A 26,544-nucleotide genomic window follows, 5' to 3' on the forward strand; every position below is an offset into this window, starting at 1 on the left:
GATGCTGGAGGATTAGATAGATGGGTTTTCAGCAGTTAAAGCAGATTGGTGATAAAGAAATGCAAAAAACAAACACAAAAAAGTTAATAATAATGATTTTGATTATTAATGTTATTATATTATCATTATGTTTGTGAACAATTCAAAGGAATTAGGGAGGAACAAATAGAAATTTAAAAAGAGAAGGAGTGCAATAAAATCTTAAAGAAAGCACTTAAAAAATGTTGACAAGAAACATCATTTCCAGAATATTTTTTTTTAATATAAAATGTGCGAGCTAATGTAAGGCAATATAAAAGGCAAAGAAGGGCTTTGAAGGAAATTTTGTAATTCAGTAGCTTAACAGAAATGGCCAAATAAAATAATAAAAGAGATAAAAGAGAATGAATGTGATTTGAAGTGAGTATGGTATTCTGTTGTAATCGCCAATAAAACAGCTCAGTTCATCACTCTAATAATATTTGTGAATAGGGGCAAAGAGGAGTGTAAGCTACAATATCTGAGAATAAGGAATTACTATCATTATCAAATGATAAATGATTTAATAAATATTATACTCACATCAGCAGAACTGAATCAAAGATGTCACCAGGGAGGCATACTAAGAAATAGCGATGCAGATGCATAATAGATCTTTATTTTATTTTGAAATTGTATCTAAAGGGTACAAGGAGATGATTTTCAAAAGGTACAGGTATGAATGAGGAGGGCTTTAAAAATCAGGAGGTGTTGTCACAGACGTATGCATGTGTTTGTGTGTATAAAATATTAATATGTTATGAAATATAAATTTGCGGTATATAAAAAGATATAGAAATTTGGTTAATGTATATATGATGTATATTATATTATAAGCTATGTATGTAAATTTGTATGTGTGTGAGTCTATGTATGTACATAGATGTGTGCGTAGGTATATGTACATGTGTTCAGCACATGTATATATGCATTTGTGGGTGTGTATGTGAATATATGTTTATATAATATGTGATTTATTAATTGTACATATAGTATATTGAATTGTATATAGTTCCTACTCCTTTTCGGGCATGTCAATGCTTGTTAATGAAATATACTTTGTAACATGCTTTTCATTTTATTATGCTTATTTATCGAGCTAATTTAACTTTTTGTTTTGTTTTCACACGTCCGAAATAAATTTGCATTCATTCATTCATTCATTCATTCATTCATGTATTAATTCATATTTCATTCTTATAGACGGAAGTAAAGTGGGTCCTGTTGTACATGCTCCGGTACAGCAGGTGGCGGTATGAAGCTCGTAGCTGACAAGTAGGTGAAGCACAATAAGAAGAAGAAATCGATGTGCGTCATACAAAGCGGAGGCCGCGGCTCAGGCTGTCTCTACGGGAAGAAGCCATGTTGAGCCAGCTCCTAATAACATGTATTTAATAACGCTGTTGTGAATGTAGTGTCCTAGCGGGATTTATATTTATATTCGGGCGAACGGTAAACTATCCCAAACATGTCAGCGGACGATTTTCAGTCGAAGTACGCCTCTGTCATGGAGAGCATGCTGAAGAGTGCTGTCGCAGAGACCACGAAACTTTTCGAAACTATGGTCGACGAGCTGAAGGCAGAAATAGCCAAAATGAAGAAGGAGAACGAGGAGCTCAAAGCAAGGTGCAGCCAGTTTGAGAGGACGAGAGACCAAGCGACTGTTTACATCAGAGAAAGTGAGCCTCCTCCGGGGCGAAGAGACACCTCTGAGAAACGTGACACGGCAGTTCAGTGTGGTGAGTTGTGATGCAGAGTTTAGGCACCATAGGCTTACTAATCCTCTCCAGTGTTAATGTCGGATACTGCTATCAGATGATTTCGCCCAAATTATTAGTCTAGTCGTGGTGTATGCAATCAACACAGCAGCTCTAAGTTACTGAAGTACCAGTGATATTAGCTTAGCCTAGCATAGTGTAGAGCGTGGGACCCAGATTGGGAGGGAAACCATACAATGCTGTCCTGGCTAACGGTAGGCTGGAGGTTTGTTAACTGAGTGTTTCAACAACATCCAGGCTGTTATTAATGAGATAACAAAGAGACAGAGGTGTTTAATACACTTCAGGGGGAGGCAATCATCAGCAGTGTTTTAAATATATGATAGAATGATATTTGAAATCATGGGATAATGAGTGACTACTCAATAGGAGGAGAATTACGTACGTATATTACATTATACACTAACTGCCAATTAGTATACAACTTTATAAATATGCTGTCCTCATTAACACTTGCAACAAGGCCTTCAGCAGACAATGTATTTTTCAGTTTGACAGCTAGCCTAAAATTATATTCTCCAGCATTGTATCCTCCAAGGAACAGACAGCTTGTTGTCTTTGAGGAAAATGTGTAATATTGTAGAAATACAAGAGAGAACACAAAAATGCAAACAAATCAGTAAATTTGTAAGTACTGGATAATTTCTCTAACACATCAGTAAAGAAAAGATCACTGACATAAATCAATGTAAGCTGGTGCTATTACGTATGTAAATGAATGTAATAAAATTAGAAAATACAGTAGACATAATTTACACAAGCTCTGATGCTATAACTAGCAAACATGAAAGCATCTATATGAGGCGGACAACAGCCCAGCCATCATCAAAGACAATATAATCAAACTATAAATACCTTATAACTTACAGATAAAGCCGCTTTGATGGACTTTAATGGATGGATTACTTTGATTGCTGCACTGAGATGCTTCTTCTATGAACCCATGGGGGAAGAGAACTTCCTAATAACAACTTCCTGTTGTTGTGCACTTGCAATTTTACCTCACTTCCTCTTCACTGCAGCTGTATGCACCACTAGATGGTACTAAAGTGCATGCAAAAAAACAAAATCACCAATTTCACTACAATAAACAAGATCCCTTGAATAAAAAGGGTGGCCACAGGTCCTCAAAAAGTCTTAAAATATCTTCAATAAAGTTTTTCTAATAAAAGGCATTAAAAAGTATGTCTTCAATTCAGATTTGATGGGTCTTAAACATTTTGGTTCATATTACTGCAAAAATTTCTCCAGTCAGACAGACCGAATAAGAAGAATGTTTTTCACATATGCACTGCATCATCAGAGAGGATTGAGGCAGAATACAGGTCAAACTATAGCTAGCTGGCCAGCCTACTAGCAAAGATGTTGCTGCAGGTGTTGGGAATCCACAGCCTACAACGCAGTCATCCGACCGCCAAACAGCTTTTGGCTCACTCAGAGCTGAGGTAGTGCTGGGCGGTATACCGGTTCACACTGAATACCGGTGTATATTTTCGTTATGATATGAATTTTTAATGTACCGCCATACCGGTGTATTTGATTACACAATGTTCGGAACGCTACGCTGCGCCGCGCGACACTGTTTCAGACCGGACCCTTTTCAGTGTTGCGCTTCTAAACACGCATGGTGCGACTGCGAGGCGTGGTGAGGGTAAACGGTAGTGCTCTGGTGTTACGTTACGGTGAAGATGGATAGGATAGACATTAGCCTCATTCACACTGCCGTTTGTATGCGGGGATCCTGCGCCAATTCTCCACATCCTCCTTTGTGTGAAAGTCTCAGATGCGGCGAGGGGTGAAATTTCGCTGCGCTTCTGATGCGGCTCCGGGGGTAGTATCAGAGGCGCAGTATTGGCGAACCGAACCAGTGTGAATAGATAAGCCAGCGGCACGGAGCGAGGGTGTGTCAGTCTGGTGTTCACTGTCTGATAACTGTACAGGTCCTTCACTCAACAAAATATAGATAAATGTCCCACAAAGCAACATTACAGGACCATACAACAGTAACGTAGTAACTGGTCGTGTCTTTGGCAACTTATTTGTGGAGAAGTGTCTGTCCGACCGACTATTTCTGCCCGAAAAACAGTGTCTGTCCCTGGCAAAAAACTTTTAACTCACCAACTGTTTGTCGCAGTGAAAAAAATCACCACGATGGTCAGCCCTCCCGACCGAGACTTCAGTTAACTTTCCCCCATAAACAGCCTCCCTCCCCGCAAGTGATAGAGTCAGACAGTGTCCCGTTTACTGATGGCGATTATGTAATTATGTAATTAAGAGAAAAATGTAACTTTATCATTTTCCAAGGTGTTTGGTGGGTCAGGATCCCAATCACAGCACATTATAACAGCATCCATATGATTATAAACAGTCAGTAGGTACATGTTTAGATTAACAGGAGGACACCGGGAAACACCTTGAAAAAAAACACATACGTCATCATCATGACGTGTACCGTCACGCCTCCTTTGGAGCCGCGGCCTCTTCACTAAGTCACACTTGTTTTCTATTTCCTTTTTAGATTTACTTGAATACTGTGTAATGTACCTGGGCTTGAACTTGAAGCAAAATATAATTATTACAAGTTGCACTACTTTTTGTATTGGTTTTATGAAAGATGTTTGTGAAATTTGCACAGTAAAAGTTCTGTATTTTGACTGCTATTGTCTTTGCATTCTGATTCCTCACTTCATTAGAATCATGGGTGGCTCTTTTTTGTAAACCTCATCATTTTCTGGGGCCATGCAAACCTGTATTACTACTAGTGTGGCATTATTCTACAATATTCAGTCATCATGACAGTAAAATAGACCATCCTAAGTCAATCTACTGCAGTAATTCCTCTCTCAACCAGTAGAAAATGCTGTGAACACCTGATTATTCATGAAAAAAAAATACCGTCATATACCGTGAAATCGTTAGAATTTTGAAAAAAATACCGTGATATACATTTTTGGTCATACCGCCCAGCACTAAGCTGAGGTGATTTGGGTGCTGATAATCGAGAGTCTGCAGTTTATGTTGATTGTTCAGCCTCATCTGTACAATCAAGTTACATTGGGATGTTGCTCCCAGGCTTTGAAATGTGGGCGGACATTGGGCTAATGTTACTTATGTAGGAGGTATGTCGGAGGGAGGCAGAGATCATCTGCGAGTGATAATAAAAACTCACCGAGTATTTTTTAAAACAGACATCTTGAGGCACATGTTGGATTTTATGACCTTGCTGAGACGCACGAACTGGATGAGACCCACGCTAAGTGTGACTTCTGCCTCACAACGATTATTAATCACGTTAGCCATTTTCACCTGAAGCTAACGTCTGCAGCCATAAATAATAAGTGTTTACAGCAAGCCCAGCTAATCAGCCAAGATCTGAGGAGGCGCTGGCAACTTTGCTGTCCAATTCTGAGAAAGGTTTGTTCAGCAGAGTTAATAAATGCCTTATCTTAAAGCTGCCATGTGAAAACAATATTATTGTAGATTACAACAAATGTGTAAGCCATTGCAGATGGATAGATGTTTTGTTTTTGTAATGTTTATGTATTGAAAAGATGTAGCTTTTATTTTGTTGACTGCTGTCATCTGATTGTTGGAAGGACTTTCTGAATAAAAGGGGATAAAAGAGCCATACATCGAGACTCATTTTGCAGTCAATCACTTAGAGCTGAAGGTGGAGGTCTTATATTGAAGGTCTTACATTTACGTTTAACTTGTTTATATCTGTAGACACCCTGATTTAAAAAAAACAAAAAAAAAAACATGACCATATTTCAAGTTACATAATATAGAATACAAGTATTTTTAAAAATGTCTTCTTGAAACATCCTAGGGAATGCAAAACAATCTGTTGTGTGTCAGTGAGGCTGCGGTAGGCATGTCTGTAAATATCAGCACACTTGAGTATTGCAATATTATGGTCTAGTTCTAAAAACTCTGTCTAGTTCTAATTAATAGCTTACATGCATAAATGTATGGCAGTAGTTCATTTTGTATTACATTTAACCCCTCAGCAGCTAGATAGCAATGTATTTATTAGCAGGTATCAAATAACTAAGATGCTAAAAATAAACATCCTTGCATATCGGAAACCGGTTTTACAGAACGTCTAATTACATTGTCACGTATGCACTGCTGCCCAAAAAAACTTGTTCCCATAAGCCACCATTGTGAAAGAAGTATCTGTTAAACCGTCGATACATTTTGTTGAGCATCACAACCCCTGCGAAATTACTCGTTTTACTGTCATAACTGGAGCCATTCAGTCCAATAACATTTGGAAAGTCTAGAAGAGCTGCATAATTAAATTATTTTAGCCAAAGCTAAACCGGAAGTATGCCGGCTCAGGTGGCACTCACTTCAAATGCACATTCAGGCATGTCATACGTTTGCAGATGACAATAACCAATCAGTGAGCTTGTTAAATCGGCTAATTTACAATGTTTTATCTCATTTTACCAGCTCATGGACCAAAGTGTCACGGAAAGGCTAAATGGAGAGGCTAAAAGGAGAAACTAAATGAATAAGTAAATCGAATAGCTAATAGGAAAAGGAAAGAAATAGATTTTTAGATTCCATTATTTATTTATGAATTCTTCAGTGCGTTTTTAAATGATGTACTTATTGATTGTTAAATATATATTGATGGATTAGTATTTCATTTTTTAAATTCTATTATAATTCCTCTTTTTATTGCCCATTAAAATATCAAATAATTAATTACTTTGTACTTTAGTGTATTTATTAATAGATAAATACATTTGTAAGCTAATTTATTAATGCCTTTTTTATTGTACAATTAATTAAATGCTTTATTACTTTTTTTCCGTGATACTTGTGGTCCTTCATATTTAATCGGTGTCAGGCTTTGGAAAGCAAAATTAACCAAAACTGACATCCCTATCTGGAACCGTGAATGCACATAAACTGGCTTGCATTGCCGGCAGCCATCCTTTTTCCCTCTGTTGGTATGTCTACTCTATTGATTTTGTTCGTCCGCAGTATGTTTTATAAAGTCTTCCAAAAACACACCTGGCATTTTGTTTGTTTTTTTCACTCCTAAATCTGTCTTTCCAAACATCAGCCTAGGATTCAAAGGGTTAAAGACAACCTCAGTCTCTATTTGTATGCAGATGACACTCAGATTTACTTATATTTTGATTACAACATTATAATGCAACTATGCATTCAACTCACTGGCTTTACTTAAAAGTAACAATGCTTAAATAGCACCTGTTTTTGTGTGTTTATGTTTACAGACCTTGTTCCTCTTCGCACAATGCTGGTAGAGCAATGCCAACCATTGAGTCTCTCATCATTGCAAAACCAAAGGCAACAATGCGGTTATGAGGAGGTGCATTATGCTTTGCAGGAGCACGATTATGAGAGCCATGGAGAGGGAAATTCTCAGATGGCATTTATACTTGTCAAACAGGAGGTGAGTGTTTATTTGGCAGCAAACAAATGTATTTTTCCATTTATGTCCTCTTGAAATTTAAGGTTTTGTCACCCCTCTACATTACCCTTATGATGACTCTTCTTTACAGTCTGTCTTGAAGCAAGAGGAAGTTGAGTCCACTGTGGCATCCAGGCAAGTCTTGAGAGATAAAGCAGGTGGGGAATAATTTTTTTTTTTTTAATAAAATTTTGTTCTTTTGTAAGATTGAATCAAGCATACAAAATTTGGTAAGGTTTACGTCTCACCAGTCTCATCTTTTTATTTCTTCTCACATTTACACTGTGATGTATTTATCTTCCTAGATTCACCATGGGCCGCTCCTTGTGGAATTGAAAATGAAGGTCCTTTTATTAACACAGTATGCTCAACTAGAGAAACATCCTTGCCCCAAATACACAAAGAGACCCAAGTGGCCATGGAACTACCTATTTTGGTAACATATAGTGGTTCACAAGGAGCCCAGAACCAGCCATCTGAACCAGAGCATTCATTAGTCATTTCACTTGCTGCAGTAAAAGATGACCTAGAAGAAGTGTCTGAGGTCAGTCAGAAGATGGCAGAAATTGGTAAACAGGGAGAACTCATGACACCCGAGCATCTGCAGGCATCAGTTGCCCCCCAACAAAGTCAAAGAGAGGGCGAAATGTCAGTGAATGAAAAAAGTGATGTTACTCTGCAACAAAATACAGATGTGCAATCTACACAGGACCAGTTGGCGCAACCCATACCACTCAACAATGGAGAAGCATGTGATCAGTTAAAAAATAGTCTGGCAGAAGTTGAGGCTAGTTCCCAGCCTGGCTTGCAAATACGACGTAGAAGAGGACGGCCACCGAAGAAAGCAAAACGTGTGCAACAGCAAATGAAAGAAATACTTCAGTCATCGTCTTCTGATAGTCCAACAGAGCTAGAAATGGAAAAATCCCTGTCTTCATCAGTTATCACTCCATCAAACCAGCAGAGAGCAGACACTTCTTTAGAAGATGTGGAGACCAGTAAGGTTGGTTCTCTGGCAGTTTCGGTAGTGTGCTCAAGTAGAAGATGTTCCTCTGAAAAGGAAAAATTATGTGAAACTCAGCAACTTTCCATGGACATGGAAGAGGGCACAATTCAGGCTCCATCCACTGAAGCTTCCTCTGCAGTTGAAACACTTAACACTCCACCAGCTGAGTCACCACAAGCACCACCAGTTCAGCCAAGTGAATGCCACACATCTGTAACTCTTCAGGATGCACTGCTATTAGTTGAGGCCATGAACCAGTCACCAACAGATAATACAAGCCCTCCTCTGCAAAGAAAAGCAGAACCAGCCCAAACCCAGTGTGCTCCTCCAACCAGTGAAGCTCAGGCCCACATTAATGTTGTCACACCAAAACAAAATACAGTCCCTCTATCTTCATTGCCCCCATCAACTGCTGCAGCTCAAACAACTGTGCAGCTCCATCCCCATTCTCTGATAAAATCAGTAGCAACCACTTGTCGGGGTAAAGCATTACCTCATAAAATAATTATCGTGCCAAGACCAGCATTCTCATCAATGTCTCGTAAAATTGCAGAGCAGTCTCCAAACCAGCTTCCTAGTGATATATCAACAGTTATTACTGCACAAAATAAAAGTAAACTCCAAGGTTCTACAGCTGCAGGCTTACCTATTGAAACACCTTCTTCTTCCTCTGCTACTCAGAAAACAATACATGTAACAACCAGCAAATTGCTTCCTGTTGTCACAAAGTCCACCAGCACCTCCCAAGGCCTGTATTCAGGGACTCTACTACCCCCAAAAATAAGTACTGCAATTCTAAGACAGGTGGCAGCGGCAGCATCAAGGAATCATCAGGCACAGATTCTGACAGCACAGCAGGATTTAGCCAAATCCGCTGCTCCTGTTATGGTGTCAACGTCAAAGTTAATTTCTTCGACGCAGGAGTTGAGCGTTTCTGTGGATACACAAACCGCTTTAAATGATGTGACCACAATCTTGTCGCAAAAGAGAGATGATACATCTGACAACTTGAAAACTTTGACAAACCTGCAAACTAAGGAAAAACTCCCTGCTGTGGTCAGATTATCAAGGCTCCCATTTCCAATATCAACCAAAGAGTCGGTCTTTGTTTCAAGACTGCCTACAAGTGGATCAGCTGGCTCTCAGTCCATTTTGAAACAAGGTACCACACAAGAGAAATCATTGTCGTTTGTCACATCAACACAACCATCAGAGACGCTTGTGCTATCTACTGACAACTGTCCCAATTTAAAAGAAACTTCTGTTGCTATGTCTGTATGTACCACTCGGATATCAGAAGAGCCAATTGATATCGAAGAAAAGATATTATCTTCTGAAAACTGCATTACTTTGGAGGAGTCACCTACCATAGCCATCAGCATGACTGACCCTTTAGCTGCATCTGGTACAGCTGGTGAACCGTCTTCTAATTTGGAAGATTGTGAGTTATCAATTGACCAACCAATAGGAGAGAAACAGTCAGCTGCCTTTGTAGGTCTGACCTCCACCAAAACCAAGGACACATCTGACCCCCATTCACAGATGAGTAAGGCCCAGTTCCTGGCACATCTGGCAGTATCACCTGTTGCACAAGACCCCAAAGAGGTAATGGATTAGTAAACTCTTCTCCATCTCTTTAACTGTATGTTTGCTGTGGGGGGGATAAAATAATATTTCCATTAGTTACTACACATTCAGGCAGCCTATAGTGGCTACCCAGAGACAGAATAATCCATATATACTCACCTTTGTGATAGGAATGCAAATGTTTAAGTTTTGTTGAAGCTGAAATGGAGTTTGGTTTTTATTGATGGTCATCATGTGCATGAGAGTTTTCATATTTAAGTGGAATTTCTGTATTCTGAGTATTGTGATTGTTCTGCCTGTATATTATCTTAATATATTTTCCTTTTTGTTAAAGGCCTCCTCTGACTCTGTAGATGCCGAAACTTCCCGTGCAGAGACCAGCATCAGTGACAAGAAAAGGTTACAGCAAACTACCCTCATGGCCCAGCTCCGAAGTCACATCAAAACCCACTTGCAAGCTAAAAGAACTGATGTAAATCCAGAACCACTCACAGAAACGGCAAACTGCACTGTAAGCCCCAAGAAACTCCGATTAGAGAATGATCGTCTAAATGATATAAACACAACTAGTGAACCTATTCCCCTTAGCCCAAAAAACCCAGAAGCAGTTGCAGATTTTACATCTCTAAAAACTACTACTACTACAACTACTGACCCTACTCCCATGAGCCGTAAGAAATCTGGATGTAAAGATGGTGTTAAACCATCTGTTAGTGAAACATCTGCCAGTCCTAGGAGCTCTAAGCCCAACAGTGAAGCAACTCCTGTGAGTCCAAGGAGGTCTGGTTTAGACATAGATGGTGTAGTTTCCACAAATGAACAATCCACTTCTGTTAGTCCTAGGAGGTCCAGCTCAACTAAAGAAAATGCTACTCCTGAAAAGACCAAAAACAGTTTACTCACAAGGAGGACAAGTTCAACTAGAAGTGGTGCTAGCCCTAAAAATACAGTAACTGGTGTTAGCCCTAATTCTAAAATCACCTCTCTAAGATCTAAGAGGACTAGGTCTAGTAGAGATGGTGTAACTGCTAAAAGGACTAAACCTACAGAAGTCAATCCGAGGATATCTGGTTTAAGTAAAAATTGTTCTACCCCTAAAATGTCTACCAGCGAATCAACTTCTTTCTGCCGTAGAAGGTGCACCTTCGCTAAAGATGATGCTAGCACTAAACAGATTAAAGCAGAATCTAGTCCCTGTAGTCCTAGGAGTTGTAGTGCAACTGCAGATGGTGCTAGTACCAAAAACACCAAGAATGAATCCGATTCCCCAAGTGTTAGGTGGCCTAAATTGTCTAAAGATGGTAACAGTCCGAGAAAGACTAGGGAATCTACGTCCATTAAGAAATCCAGATTAATTCAAGATGGTGCCACTCTTAAAAAGAATTTAAGAGTGGTGAATGCGAAGAAGTTGGCTAATGCAGCAAAAGCCAAAACCATAGCCAAAATGAAAAATTCCAATCAGTCAAAATTGCAGAGTGGAGCTACAACAAGCCAGTTAGCAGAGAATCGTGTTAGCTGTAAGGCTGTAAAAAGATGTACAGCTAAAGCTGTGTGGACTCCTCCAAGACTGCAAGCCAGTAAAACACCCCCAGCAGGGGGAAAGAGGTCAGTGAATTCATCTGTAAAGAAAGAGATGGTATCTCCAAAATCCCAGGGTAATTTACATGTTTACCCTCACAGTGTTTCTCTCCACCCAATACCCATCAAAGCACCACCTGTTGTATCGCCGTTACAGCCTTTATCAGTCATTGGTAGGCGTCTGCTCAAGAACCAGTGTGGGGAGTGTGGTCGCGTCCTCAGCAGCAGTGCTGCCCTGGAAAGCCACGTCAGTCTCCACACAGGACGGCGACCTTTCTCATGCACGCTCTGTGGGAAGCGCTTTGCAGACTCCAAGGGTCTTAAACGGCATGGCCGGGTGCACCGGAATGGTAGGATCCATGTCTGCCAGCAGTGCGGGAAGGGCTTTGTCTACCGATTTGGCCTCACGAAACACCTGCAGATGGTGCACAGCAGGATAAAACCTTTTGTCTGTCAGATCTGCAACAAGGGATGCTTCACAAAGCTAGATGTGGAAGCCCACATACGTATCCACACTGGAGAGAAACCATTCCATTGCAACCTTTGTGAAAAAAAATTCACAAGGAGGGTAGACCTGAATGTGCATTTGAGGTGGCATAATGGGGAGAAGAGACACTGGTGTCCATACTGTGGGAAAGGATTTTTAGACTTCAACAACATGAAAAGGCACAAGTATATCCACACAGGGGAGAAACCACATGCCTGCCCACACTGCCCCAAGCACTTCACACAGTCAGGCCACCTGAAGAAGCATGTCAAAAATGTACACAAAATCCAATGAGGTGGACATCCAAGATGACATAGTGTTCCACTGAGGAGGGTAGCGTTATCTATCTCTGAGAGATATAATGTTAGAATATTTGTTTTAGAAAGGGATGTTTGGTTTTTATTTGATGCAATGTGTCCTTAAAATACAGAGGATGATTTCTCTTCTTTAATGAGGAATAGTTTTAGGTTATACTGGAAGATGCACCTGTAAAGCTTTGTTTATATTGTAAAAATATCATTTTTTAAGATTAGGAAGGATTTTTAATTGTACAGATAACTTATAATGTTGGATCTTATTTGATTTAACTTTGAAGAGTTGCTCATAGTTGTATTTTGATGCTTTAAACAGAGCCAGAGTAGATGATTCACTGTGCCCCAAGTCTGTATGCTAAGACAAACCAATTCTTGGGACTCCAACTCGATATTTAGTGCACAACTATTAAAATGGTAACTCGGTAGTAAACAAATAAGCATAATGACCACGACTAATGACCACAACTAATCTTTAAAAACAATGTATTTCAGGGTACTTTGTGCTCTTCACAGGGTAGAAAGCAGTTGTAGATATTGTAACTCCAAGGTTAATCTTACACAAACCGCAAGTAGCCCTTATGATCGTGAAACGTCTATTTTGGAAATGGGATTTAGTGAAAATCTGCAGTAACAGTGTGAATTTGGAAAAGACAAATGTATAAAAGTGGTTGATTTGTGAGCATCATTATTTAACCGTAAAAATGTCAATGATTTCAACTATTTATACAATTTAAGTTTCATATAAATATTTCTGTGTCTAATGTTGCTTTTCTCTGTTGTTGTTACAAAAAAGGCAATAAGGGTTAATAATGCTGCTGCTCCTTAAAAATAATGATTGAGGATGCGTTCACACTGGACATAAAACGAGTTCTACTTTCAAGATTTCGACCATTGGAATGTCTTTGCAGTCTGTGTTTAAGCCCAGAAAAGGTAATGAATGTAAACTTAAGCAGTGTCTACACCGCAAGCATAACGTACGTGTTATTCACTTGTTTTTTACTCGCATCTGTGCAGCTGTTTGTACCAGATCTGTGCGGGCTTGCATCTCATTGATATAACCCCAGACCCAGTGTTAATTATAAACTAACCTACTGCTAACATTTCCCTCTGCTCTGAGCGCAGCCATCAGCACATACTTGCCAAACCAACCAAACATTCGGTAGGAGCTACTCTTTTAACACAAGTGGGAACTTGTATTGACAGCCACTTAAGTGCTTAAACACTGGCGGCATGAAGTCGGCACCAAAGTGGCTGCTGCAGTCAAGACACAGGGTTAAAGTCTTCAAAAAGCACTACAACACTTAAGTTGATATATTCTTAACTTGAGCACATAAATCTTGGCTTTAGTTATCATCTTGAACATGTCTGTTCACGCCTTACAATGTATGCATTTGTGTCGCTTCATGTTTGGTGTATTGTGTTGAATAACGAATGGAGCACATTTAAATCTGACTTAAACTGATATTCAACATTTTCATATGTTGTTATTGCTCTGGTAATTCCTCATTTCTAATGAAAGACAGGTTTGAAGTGTGTTTACTACATTTGAACGATTGAAACCTTGTTTAAGACACTGTACATATTCTAAATGTACATTGATTTTAATGCTGTCAAATGTAGATGTATATTTTCTTGCTCCTGTCATTTTACAAAACGGGTAATAAAGTGATCAAACTAATGCCCTTCTTCAGACTTTTTTTTGTCAGAAACAGGATATGTAGTTTTAGCAGGATTCATTGCTTGGATATCTGTCTCTGGCTCAAGTACAAGTCTTTATAATAATGCTTGACTTTTAATTAAGACTGCAACCAAGACAACCAATGTGACACAATGCTGCAGTCACAGACAACTGTATTTTTAGTTTCAGGGGGAACTTAAGTTGCAATTGAGGCATGTCCGCTACAGAATGACTGATTATTTTTGTATAGCATTCTTTCCTTTAATTCCAATAGTAATTCTCACTTTACAGTGATATTATTGTCTCTTCACATCTCATTGTTGTACCATTCTGACACATTCACTCTGGTTGAGAGTTCTCAGGTTATCTGTTCACTGAAGATCTGACCCTACCTGCCCTGAGAAGATCCATCTACCCAGGGAAATGTCCATTGTCGGTTGATTTATCTAATCAAAATTAGTTATTTATTTATTAGATTTTGGGATATTTTAGTGTTGCACTTGATTGTTTATTCTGTGACTGTCCCCAAAAATAATGCAACACATTTCATGTGACTTTTACTGCATATCCTTGCATATATGCACCCATATCCCAATATCCCTAACTAATTTTGAGTAGTGTACTTAACAAAACTGTACTATGCACTACAACAAGGAGTTAAGTTGGCTTTTGGCATCCAATGATATTTTATTACACAAACAATAAGTCAAATGTTTCCATATGAATTCATTTACATACAGAGTTTTCCATGGTAAATGTGTACAAAGGGAAATATTGAGCCTTACGCTCAAACGCTTCCTCCTCTGAAAGCCTCAAATCTGTTCCAGCACCTCACAAGAAATGTTACAGGCGTGTTGTTGTGCATTTTAAAGGGTAGAAATTAGTAATGTGCTACAAAGACTTTTTTCCCCAGCTGATAAACTAACTTGCCTCCTTCTCATGACCACGTGTTGCTAATCAAAATCATGTTTTCTTCTCCTCTGTGTACAGTATATTGAGAGATCGCAAACCACATTTCAAGGTGCAAACAGCCTCCTAATGTATTGGGTGTGCAAATGCTGCACAAAAGCCATTTGGCTTCATGTTATCGGCTCTATTTATGGGCTAGAATTTCACTGATACAAATAAATCACAGATAATATAAATTTATCAGTCCGATATATATTGTGCATCCCTATTAAAGATGGATCTCTGTGCAGGAAACCAAAGATTTGTCCAAATTAGATTTTTGTCAGCAAAACTGAAATGTATTACAAAAAATATCAACCTTTCCATTACATAAACAATGTATTCATGGCAACTTAAGTACACATTTATTAGCCATTGCTTAATCAGTGCTCACATTTAGCACTATATCTGAGTAACCTCACCTAAGCCCTTTAAAACCCTGTTATGAAGGCAGATACCAGCAGGCACAACCACAGTGGCAGTGACAGGGTTAAAGCAGGAGGACCAGCAGAGTGTTCAATGGAATGATAACACTTCCCCACATTGCCAACTTTATCCACAGCTACCAACTCAACAATCTGTGAGCAGCAGGAGGCTGTGTAGTTTGCCTGAATGACAGGAGCACTCAGGGAGGTGTGTGTCAAGTTTCCATTGCTCTGGTGCAGGGAAACTGTCTCTATCCCGGTGCCGTTTCCATCAGTAAGCTTGGCCCAGAGTTCCCACTGGAAAGGTCCACACTGGGACACATCTTGAGGACAATCAGCAGCCCGCACACCAACCACTTCACACGAAGGCGGAACAAAATCTGTAATCTGGACACAACAGGGAAAGAAAAGTGGGAAGTGTATGTAAAAATCACAGCAATGGGCAATTTAGATCTGCAGGATATCAATGAATTTGTAAGAGCGATGACTGTGGCTATGTCTCAAAGCTTTTTTATGTCATTCTATTTGGACTGTGTGATCAAGGATATGTCTTGTTACCTTGGTAACAACAGACAATCTCAAAACGGCGTAATTGGAGTCAAGACCATTGGACGACTTGGCCTCCATAGTCAGAGTGACATCAGTGCCCGATGGTGTGTTGGCAGGTGGCGTAATGGTCAAAGTAGCATTCGCATATTGTTCAGGTGTCAGTGTGAGGCTGTCGAGAGAAGAGAGAAATAAATGCTTTATGATTATAGGAACCATTACTGTGAACAACCCATGCGTTTGATTTTGAGTGAAATATTAAAAGTCTACAGCCGTACTAATGGCTCTGTGAGTTCACTTGGGCCCACTAAATACTAATGTTAGCATGCTAACATGCTCATACCGACAATGCTAACATGCTCGTGCTAAGCAGGTGGAATATTTACCATGTTCATCATCTTAGCATGCTGACATTTGCTAACAAACATTAAAGGTGCAATCAGCGATAGTTTACGAGAAAGACACAACAATCAACTATCACACATATTGCACCTTTAAACAGATGGCAACAGAGTGCTGTATCTTGAGGAAAGAGGAGATGGGACAAAGTAGGCTTGCCAGAGGAGCTATGAGTGTAGATGCGGGTGTAACCCTATGCTGGATTAAACAAACAATGACGAGCAGGACTGTACAGATGTGTTCCTTTGTATGAGAGTTTGTGAGAACGTACAAACTGTGAATCAAGAAGATGGATGAGCATACTGGCATACTTAAGCCTAACCTTTACTCCAACTAGTGGGTGGGGTTGCAGATGTTACACCACCCAGATGTAACTTTGCCTGGTGCTTAAGGCAACAGGAATGGTGTACTGCTAGAGTAGAGAGTAGTGTCAACATGGAGAAGGGTATTTAACAAAGGAACTGATTTTAGCTGCTTCTTCTCACCTCGTTGGGTAGGACATTTCAAAGTTTCTGTCATTTTTGGCCCCAATGGAGAATTTACCACCAGAGCCCTGGGTCATGACACTGAAGGGAAGAGTGAAAGCTTTCCCTGGCTCCATACTGTTGTCTACCACAGCCTAGAGGGAAATGAGAGAGAAGAAGATGGAATGAAATAGGTGAAAAAGAGTGATATGGTCTTTTGTACCGCTAGACAGTTAAAAGCACTCTGTAAAGGTCTAAATATTCTTTCATCTTGATCTTAAATGGTACACAGGATAAGAAGAGAAAGTGAGGAGACAAACCTGAATATTCACTTTGGAGACAGACATCTGGGTGGTAGACTGCCTCTGAAATCCACTGCTTGACAGTTTGTCAGTTCCACTAAGAATGATAACAAACTCCCCCTCAGGGACTGCATCGACTGTCACCAAGATCCCTCCGTTGCCCATGTCAGTTGTTGTGCTATTGCTCACAGTCTCAGGACTAGATACAGTTACCAGGCCGACATCTCCAATAGTCAGCGAGGATGGACCTTTCCTGCCCATTACTGAGAGCATCAGGGTGGCTGGCTGGCCTGAGTTTTCAGAAGAGAGAAACGAAGAAGGAAAGTAGGGGGAAGAAAATTAATTTCCATGGAGAAAATGTCTTGACTGATTTAACAGGAGTCTATTAAGCCCGAGGAAAGTTGACTTTGCAACAAATATTTGCATTTCCAAAATGTGAACTGGTTCTAGATGCAAAAAATGCTAGTGTAGTAATTAATTTACTTATCATGCCTTAATTGTCTTCATGAAGCCGTCATTGCAAACTTGTTAGTAAGCAGTTGCTTATGCTGCATACTTTTCTATTTCTAAACTCTCCACTATGTTCAGCAGCTTTGTCAGTCTGCTGTTTGGTGCTGGGTATTGTACGGTGGGTTTATCAGAGGTTTTTTACTGAAAACTGCTGCTTGCTGCATCTGGAAACAACGCTGAGAGACAAAATAAAACTTTTGTGGACATTAAAACCAAAAAATTAGCTGGAAGAGAGGAAAGTTGGGCAATAATTCAAAGGAAAATGGGGGACTGGAGCATACTGGTGATGTTTACAGCCTAAAATTGTGCAAACAAACTACTAAAAACTTTTTTTTTTTACTACTGTGTCTTCATCATAGTCCAAATAAGGGTAATTATTGTCTGATGGTTTTACAAACCTCTAGATATAAGTACTCATGTGATCGATTCTTAAAGGATAAGTTCACCCAAAGATGAAAACTTAGTCATTATCTGCTCACCCCTATGCTGATGAAAAGCCTTATCCTTTAGTACGAAAATATTATAATTGCAGCTTTAACTTGTATTTCTCTTTCTGCCTGAGCCATTATGTAACAAGTTTGTCATTTGTGTGTATTTGGTATTTCATTTGTTTTATTTTCTCTTGGTTTCTTACAACATTTGCAAAAGTCTCTTAAAAGGTAGCTTTGGGGATTTTTAACCTGTAGATGATGCTGATACAATGAGGCACGTGTCTGCATCTTTTGTTAAAACATGGACACATGCTCTATGATTAGGATACATGTGCAGACATAGAATTTAATTAAAAAATATAAATTCCAGCCAGCAAATCTAACAAAGTCTTAATCATAAAGATGTAGAAGGACCATTACATTTATGATTGGTGATTACACATAATCACTTTGTGTCTGTATTGTCTAGAGTTAATCACGTACTAAGGTTGTAAAACAGTAAAATTGCTTTATTGTATGTAGTGTACCTTCTTGCGGACGCCCACTGAGGACTGCGTAACCTGGATGAGGTCCCTTGAAGCTTTCCACAAAGTCATAGATAAAGGTGATGGTACTCTGGCCTGGAAACACAAGTACAGACTTACAGTAAATACAGACATACAACATGAGAAAGACTTGACTTTTATGAGGCCTAAAATCAGAATCAACCAACAGATGAGCAATGACTTGTGTTCTATTGTTTTGACAATAGTTGAAGTATGAATGTATCCGGTTTGTATGGACCAAAACCCATTCAAAAATAAATATGAAATAAGCTCCTGTTTAAATAATAGTTAACACAGTGTGGCACAGATTACCTAAAGGAACTATTCAATTTCAGACAGACATTTTGGGAAATACATTTATTTGCTTTCTTGCCTTAAGTGGATCATCACCACTCTCATGTGTTTCCAGTAAATATGAAATATGAAAGAAAGTGAATAAGCGTATTTCCCCACAAGTTGAACAACTCCTTTAATCTGCAATTTAAGTGAATGCACAAGAAGACACAATTCCTGTGACAACTTCTGACCTGTGATTTTAAGTGTGTATGGTTCTTTGGAGTTTATATTTATCTTCCAGGTTCCTGTCTGCTTGTCTGCATTGAGACGAATTCTCCTCAGGTTGCCCACTGTCTTTACGGTCCCCAGTTTACCGCTGGCCTCATTTTGGCTCTGGCTTACACCTGGAACATACATTATTGGTCATTAATATGTATCACAATGACATTCTCAGTAGTTCATTGTCAAAATAGCTTTGCTTGCAGTTGCCAGTAGATTTCATGGCAAAAAATGTGTTAGCATGGTAACAATAGAAAGTTATAGAAAGTTTCAAACACTGCCAATATGTGGCACTGTGACAATAACTGAATATTGGCATGGAAATGTCTTAAGGCTTGGACTTTATGGGACAGTTTGGGACAGATTCAACCATGCATAGTAAAGTCACAGCAGCTTCCTGTTTAATGGTAAAACATCAGAATTCACCATTCTACCATTGGCACACGGTTCAACGACAACACACAATTGTCACAATAGCATCATCAAGGTCTTCAGACTTTTCTGACTACATTTGAGGTGGATCTCTTCAACCTGCGAGTACATCAAGTACAAACCATGTCATTCCTGATGCCACTAGGTGGCACTATGGCTATGAATGATTTTCAGTGGTTATTGTCTTTGTTGTTTTGTATGTCAAAGTTTTGGGCAGGTTCGACCATGTACTGTTGATTTACAGCAACTTCAAGTTTTCCTCCCAAAGGAGTTAAAATTTCCGTGACAAAATGTGAAGTTGATCGGGTTAAAGCTCTGCAACACCTGTAAATCATAAAATTGAGCATGAACTATAAAATGACTGACTTCCTGAACTGAACATTTCATCCATGGAGGTGAAAAAAGTCCCAGGGGCAGTTCTTTAGGGGGCGCTAGGGAGCCTTTTTTTCCCCCCATAGCCAAATCCCATAAAATGCATACATTTCCATCACGTCTGCCAAGTTTTATGAGTTTTCAAGCACCTTCAGAAACACAAAAATGTGATTTATTAAGTGAAATTATTACTGCATTACAATTGGGCCTCCGCACTGGTCAGTGCTTAGGTGTGACAAGGGGTGTTGAGTTGGTTACAATCTGCAATCTCACTGCAAAATGCTGCTAAATCCTACACACTGGATCTTAAAAACTGTGTAAACATTACATTAGGAATGGTGAGTTACCTGCAGGGTTGGTCAGTGTGAAAGTAATGGATGTTCCTGTGATGTAGATAGTGATATTTTTCATAGATTCATCTAATACAAAGGAAAAGGTCTCCTGCTTTCCAGGGTTCCTTGCTCGCTGAAGAACTGTCACCTGATGGAGAGTGGAGGACGAGAGGATCAACGTAGATGATTTACATCTCTACTTTTCAAACTGGTCCAACCAAGAAAGACCTGGCACTTGCCTCAGATAGTACAGACTGTGCCATTAGAACTGCTCTGTCTTACCAGAGCTGAAGTGGATGTGTCAAGGATGACATCTGTGGCCTCAGGCAATTGTGTCTTAGACACTTGGATGGCCTGGCCTCCAGAGGCCAAAGCCAGGTCCTTGTAGTCTTCAAAGCTAGCAGCTCTGAGGGAACGACGACGCCTCGCACCTCTCCCCGCACCTCTCCCCGTCATGAAAAATGACACCTGTGGAGATCATTTAATGTGGAGATTATACCCCCAGCATTTCAAGTTAAATTCACTTAATAAACTGCGTAAACAGAGCATCACTGGTGCCATCAGTGTGGGTACTTACAGTTGACTTGGTGCTCCTGATGAGAGCAATAATAGTGTCCTTGAGGTAGATGTCTTTGGCTGTAGCATCAGTGAAAACGTAAATATGGGAGGAGGCAGGGGCACCGGTGAGAGCCAACTGGAAAAACAAAATAATGAAACTAGTGAGTGCATTTCGTGAGTCTTTAAGGGATTGATGAAAAATATCTGGAATGTTTTCACCAATCAACAACCATCTGACAATGTCATAGTTTTAGTACCTGAAGTCCTGAGAGGCACATCTCAGGGGGATCACCACCTCCGCGGGCTTTGAGCTTAGAGATTTCTCTTTTCATCGCATCAGGGTCTGTTGTTCTGATCATAGGTCCAAAATCTACATATAGAGCACAGAAAAAGGGCCACGGTCAAAGCTTTTTGGACCAAATGTAGCTTTCCTCTTCAAAATCACTTTTCATCCTACAGAATCAATGAGTCTTACAGACAGATTTACAGTTTGCACCACAGTTTGATACATGTATATGGACCTAGTATAACATTTCATTTACTAAATACCAATTCTATGGCATTTTCATACACCAGGGGACAGATGCATAAATGATATGCACAAAAACCATGCATATGCCTTTTCCCACACAAACTGGTATTTATAAAGGATGAATGTGCGGTGAGAATGAACATCCTAATACCCAAAACACCTGAATAGATCTATTGTCAGCATCCCACAAAACAACATGACCACTGCAGCGTAACAGCAGCACACATATCAGACCTTCGTCATACACTTCCTAAACATCAGTAAGATCGAAGAGTTCATACCGGGGTCATTGAAAGGTACCAGAATGTACTCGGACGGCTCATCCTGTGTTCCTTTTTTGCTATCAATTATTTCATAAATAACCGCCCTGGCTTCATCGATGTCATCTGACATACTGCCAGTGGTGTCAATAACAATGCACACGACCGAGGAGCGAGCGATCCCCATCATTCTGTGAGGGAGAAAGAAAGAGTGAAGAATTAAAGCTCAGGTCAATCTAATCATCCTTCTCAGTCAGTTTTCATCATAAAGTAAAACTTAGAGATTTGAGATCTGAAAGGCACACCTCAGAAAGTTATTGTCACCGGCAGCTAACCGGATGTCCTCCAGCAGCTGCAGGCTGGCAGCTGTGGCCATAGTCACTGCAGCATTGTAGAGGGCCACGTTGTCCGGGCGACGCTCATCTTTGCTGATGCCTCCACGAGGAACTGCCGCGCTAGTCAGGTCAGCTGCACCTCCATGGCTACATTTACCTGGTGCAGGACAGAAGGGACAGTCAGACTGGTTGAAATAGCAATTTATAGTGGACTTGTGCAAGTTATGTACTCCATCGTGTTTTCTGGGTAGACTGAATACCACCATAACATGCTGGCATGCTGCATCTGGATTTGAATACGTTATTAAAACCCAATCACTACTGGGGCGTATAGAATGTTAAATGAAAGTTATAGAGGTGATGTGTGTTAGTTGTGGTTAAGTATAATTTCTAGATTCTTTATAGGGGATTGAAAGAGTAGTTTGACATTTTGGGGATATGCACTTATTTACTTTCTTGCTGGGAGTTGGATGAGAAGATTGACACCACTCTCATACAGTATATGTCCATTAAACAGAAAGATTAAGTCAGCAGCTGGTTAATTTAGCTGAGCACAAAGACTGTAAAACAGGGGAAATAGCTAACCTGGCCATGTCCAAAGGGAGGAATATTCCACTAGCACCTATTGTATAAAGCTCACTGATTAAAATGTTATATGTCATTTGTTCACACAAACCTTGTGGCTTCTTAGCAAGCAGCAGTCACTTCCTGTCTCACTGATTACCTCGCAATCTCATGATGATGACAAGACTCCAGGAAGTGACTGCTGTATCGAACTGATATCAATCTTCTCATGTTATCTTGGCAAGATAATAAGACAGGGCTCATCCTTTTCTTGTTTTGCAGATAAATGAATCACTTAAAGGTGCAATATGTAAGAATTTCTACTTAAAAACATTAAAAAAAATACAAAAATTTTCAGCAGAATGTTAAGAAAGTTTACATCATGATATTATGATGTCTATGTACTGTGTTCCAGAGATGTTAGCATGCTAACCAGCTAGCCCTGGCCCATTCCGTTTCAAAGCTCTTGTGCTAGCTGTGTAGACACCGACACTGCCGCGGTGCTCCAAGCTCCCAGTCTGCACCAAGTCCCCAGGAAGGGCGCCAGGCTTTGAAGCCAACTTTCAGTGGCCAAACTGAGTAATTACAACACCATGAGATGCACTGGGGCCCAAAAAGACTTCTTTCCATAAGCTTAGATTGTAAAAGGAGCGTCTGTATAATGGAGGATAATTTTTTTGGAGCGTCACAACACCCGCAAAATGACTTGTTTCACCATCATAATTTGAGCAATTCGGTCCAGTAACATTTGGAAAGTCTAGAAGAGCTGGGCACTAAACTGGAAGTTAGCCAGCTTGGCCAGCATTATTCTTGGGTGCGCACGCTCTATGGGCCCCACAACACAGATTTGATATTATTTGCTTAATCAGTTTTCAATCACGTAAGTAAGTGGGTGAAATGTCTTGTTTTGTCTACTTTCTTTAGATAATGATGTGTTTGTTAAGACATGTATTCAAGCAATAATGGTCTCATATGGATGTTTACGTATCTTGACAAGCTGTGAAAGTTCATTTTGTCCTTGAGGGCAATGGAAACAGTGTATTGACTCTAGTGGTAACTCTCAGCCAGTCCTGCTCCTTGTGTCTGTGAATATGTATTTGAATGTGGTTTGGGAATATGTTTGTCGCTGATACCTTGAGGCTTGGCAGCAGAGAAGATTCCCATGTAGCCTGACGTGAGTTTCTTCTCCTTCAGGATGTCGGGGAGGATGGGATTGGGGCATGATCCACTGGCACAGTCACTGCAGGTGGCAGTGGCGACATCTAGACAAGCAAAATGCAAATAGGACGCACAATGAGTAAAGCGAGGTAAGTTTCATTTCATCAGGCTACTTAAGTTGTACGGTATATGTTAGAACACTGATAGGAGTGCTATGTCAGAGCCGTATGATTATCTGAAAATAATGCACACCCACCAGTCAATCAGAATGAATCACCCTCTGTGGCCATGGCATAAACAACCAACTCTGCTCTTTGGTCTATAGATACAAACCCAGATGGAGTTTTACCCAACCTATAATTAGATGATATGTCTACTGAATTACGTTTTTACCCAACCCACAATATATGCATAGTCATCCTACAACTCTGATTCCAACAAAGTTTGGAGGCGTCAAACATAAAATAAATGAAATGTTTCTTTTAGGTTTAACACAGCATTCCGACTTTCTTTTGAATCAGGGTTGAACATATATGGCAACAATAACACACACACACACACACACACACCTGCCAGGTTTTCCAGTTGATGGTTTGGGCGTATAAGGTTGATGTATGGATCTGTGTATCCCAGCTCCACCCAGTTACTATGGGCGTAGAAGTCCTGATAGTGCATGGAAACACACACACATTAACCCTTGTATACATACATGTAGAGAGAGAGATGATTAATATTCAATACACTGAACTTTAGAACCTTGGTTCCTTTCGGTCTTGTTCATTCCGCCTCCACTAACTTTATCAATGTTTCATTCAATAGCCTATATGTCTGTTTGTCATCCATGTCCTCCTCATCTTGACCTTTAACCTCTCTGTGCCCAGCTGTTTTGTTCCGGCCCTCTCACCTGTAGTGTATGTAGGACTCTGCCCAGTGTTTCCCTGGCAGCCTGGAAGTTCTTCTTGAGAATGTTAGCCTTAATGGCCACCATGCCCTCCGTGATTAGGCCACGTCCTTCCAGAAAGGCTTCTGAGTTGAAGTGGTGTGGAGCACTGAAAGAATATTTCAAGTGTAAAATCAAGTCATATTTTAAGTTTAGAAACAGTTCCATTATTTGATTGCTTTTTAGTAAATGGTATTTCGTTTGATTTCTCTTCTACCTGTTGACAAAGTCACGGTCTACCAGTCCATTCTGCGTGTAGATTTGTTGAAGAGCAGAGTGAAACTTGGCCCCAGACACTTCTCCTGCGGCTGTGGGGCCTAGACAGGCCTGGACCAGCTCCTCAGGAGATGAACCCTGTGGTGAGAGGTGAAAAGTGAGAGGTAAGAGTTCCAGTAGAATCCAAAAAGATCACAAACAACATAACAATTTGTAGAATGTTGGACCTTTTCAATTGATTATAAACCTGTTGTTATCATTCAACAATAGGAATGACATGAGCTAAGGCTGATCCTTCGTCTACAGTCATAATCATTAAGTATTCAAATCTTCCAAACTTTGACAGGATTGGCCAGGATCTAATTAATGTTTAATGTTTTTGATAATGTTCAGATTGAAAGCTATACTTGCAGCCTCTAAGTTTAACAGTAAAATCAACTGGAGTAAAGCAGCTGTTCTCAGGAGCTCTGTCAAATCTGTCAGGACATTTTGATAAAAACAGTGTCAGTATAAGTCAACCGAAACAAAATGTCATGGTGATCCAATCAATAGTTGTTCCAATAGCTTCAAGCGGTGGACTCACATTTGCCATGACTTAAGTCACACCACTAGCGTGCCTTAAAAAAAATCAGCCAGTGGAGCCTATAACTGCTGCTCTATATAAAATCAGCTCCCATAAGCTTCTGCTACTCTCCTAACCCTCAGCTTTCATGTTGGTAATGTAGATTGATGATGTTCATATTTTATGATTCTATGTTTGGTAACACTTTATTTGGATAGAATGCTTATCTGTGTACTGTTGAAAATTCACTGGTGGACTCGACTCACCCCTTGGTATCCCGACAAACATGATAAAGTGCCCTGTAGGGTGCCCTACAGTGGAGAAAATGACTTTCTATAATGACTCTGGCGCCTCACCACATACAGTTGGTGCCCTTTTTATTTTTTTTGCCCCTGCCCTTCAAACATCCGGAGTCCACCACTGTGACAATTTGTATATATAATATTGAACATTGGTTGAGAACTAAAATGTTCAACAAAGATTAATGAAATGGTTTTATAATATAGGTATGTTTATGAATTGTCACATATACCTATAAATACATATAAGTGACACCTCATTTTTATATCCTGGCTGAATTTAAACATACACATGCTGTTTAATCATGGTGAATGTGTGGGTATTCTGTGCTGTTGTGCACATTTTTAATCTTCCATCCTACCGTGGGTTTGAACTCATGACCAGCTGCCTCAGCCACAGCCTGACATGTTTCTTTCACTTTTTGCAACAGAGCCTGTCCTGTAATGCTGACATGAGTGGATGCCCCGCCCCCGATGGATACAAAGGCCAAGGTGGGCCCTGATAGGGCTAAAGCCAGCAGGGCTGTGCCCAGCACTGAAGTCATGATCGATCTACAGGGAGAGAAAAATGATTAAGTATCAGCTATCAGGTTGGTTAAATGATTAAAGATATAAAAGGACAGTTAATTCAATTGATTTGTGTTTTGGTTTTGGATGCTGACATTAGCACATGTTTTTGGAAGAGTGGAAGACACATTAGAATCAGAGAATTTAAATCCCACGTGAGCCACATGTCAGATTTTGTATGTCAGATATTTTATGATTATTTCTTCGGCATTCTTTCAGATATCCAGAAGTGTTTCACAGACACTTGGAATTTCTATTTAAAGCTCAGGGAACTTATTCAATATCATGTATGTGACATTAGGAGTTCATAAGCAAAGACACGCGTTAAGCACATACTTGAATATAGTACCGATGGTGCCGCTCCCCATCAAACTTATCACTTTTTACTTTGTGT

General features: G+C 39.9%; 1 protein-coding gene and 1 long non-coding RNA gene across 2 annotated transcripts; one reads left to right on the forward strand and one right to left on the reverse strand.

The window, feature by feature from the left end:
- Positions 1-1,374: 1,374 nt before the first annotated feature.
- Positions 1,375-13,898, forward strand: LOC141002541 (uncharacterized). Its single transcript, XR_012179634.1, has 5 exons — positions 1,375-1,757; positions 7,052-7,230; positions 7,340-7,406; positions 7,554-9,859; positions 10,176-13,898. It is a non-coding gene; the product is annotated as an uncharacterized lncRNA (long non-coding RNA).
- Positions 13,899-15,277: 1,379 nt separating this feature from the next.
- vwa11 (von Willebrand factor A domain containing 11) lies at positions 15,278-26,128 on the reverse strand. The gene is made up of 17 exons (XM_073471587.1): positions 25,946-26,128; positions 24,724-24,860; positions 24,471-24,615; positions 24,136-24,229; positions 23,542-23,670; positions 21,815-22,001; positions 21,531-21,700; positions 20,975-21,087; positions 20,737-20,853; positions 20,442-20,627; positions 20,175-20,307; positions 18,996-19,148; positions 18,451-18,543; positions 17,001-17,272; positions 16,702-16,835; positions 15,830-15,989; positions 15,278-15,658 (listed from the first exon to the last, which is right to left on the reverse strand). The coding sequence occupies exons 1-17, from the start codon at positions 26,126-26,128 to the stop codon at positions 15,278-15,280; spliced, it is 2,787 nt and encodes a 928-aa protein (XP_073327688.1).
- Between the last annotated feature and the right edge of the window lie 416 nt (positions 26,129-26,544).

This window comes from Pagrus major, chromosome 1 (genome assembly GCF_040436345.1).
Source record: "Pagrus major chromosome 1, Pma_NU_1.0".
In the NCBI taxonomy this organism is placed as follows: Eukaryota; Metazoa; Chordata; class Actinopteri; order Spariformes; family Sparidae; genus Pagrus; species Pagrus major.

What these genes read in the sequence shown, in the direction of transcription:
- vwa11 (XM_073471587.1), bottom strand. Translation starts at nt 26,128, where the DNA reads ATGACTTCAGTGCTGGGCACAGCCCTGCTGGCTTTAGCCCTATCAGGG. An exon ending in GACCGTGACTTTGTCAACAG is followed by an intron (nt 24,616 to 24,723) that starts GTAGAAGAGAAA and finishes ATATTCTTTCAG; the next exon opens with TGCTCCACACCACTTCAACT. An exon ending in ATACACACTTAAAATCACAG is followed by an intron (nt 18,544 to 18,995) that starts GTCAGAAGTTGT and finishes TTGTGTTTCCAG; the next exon opens with GCCAGAGTACCATCACCTTT.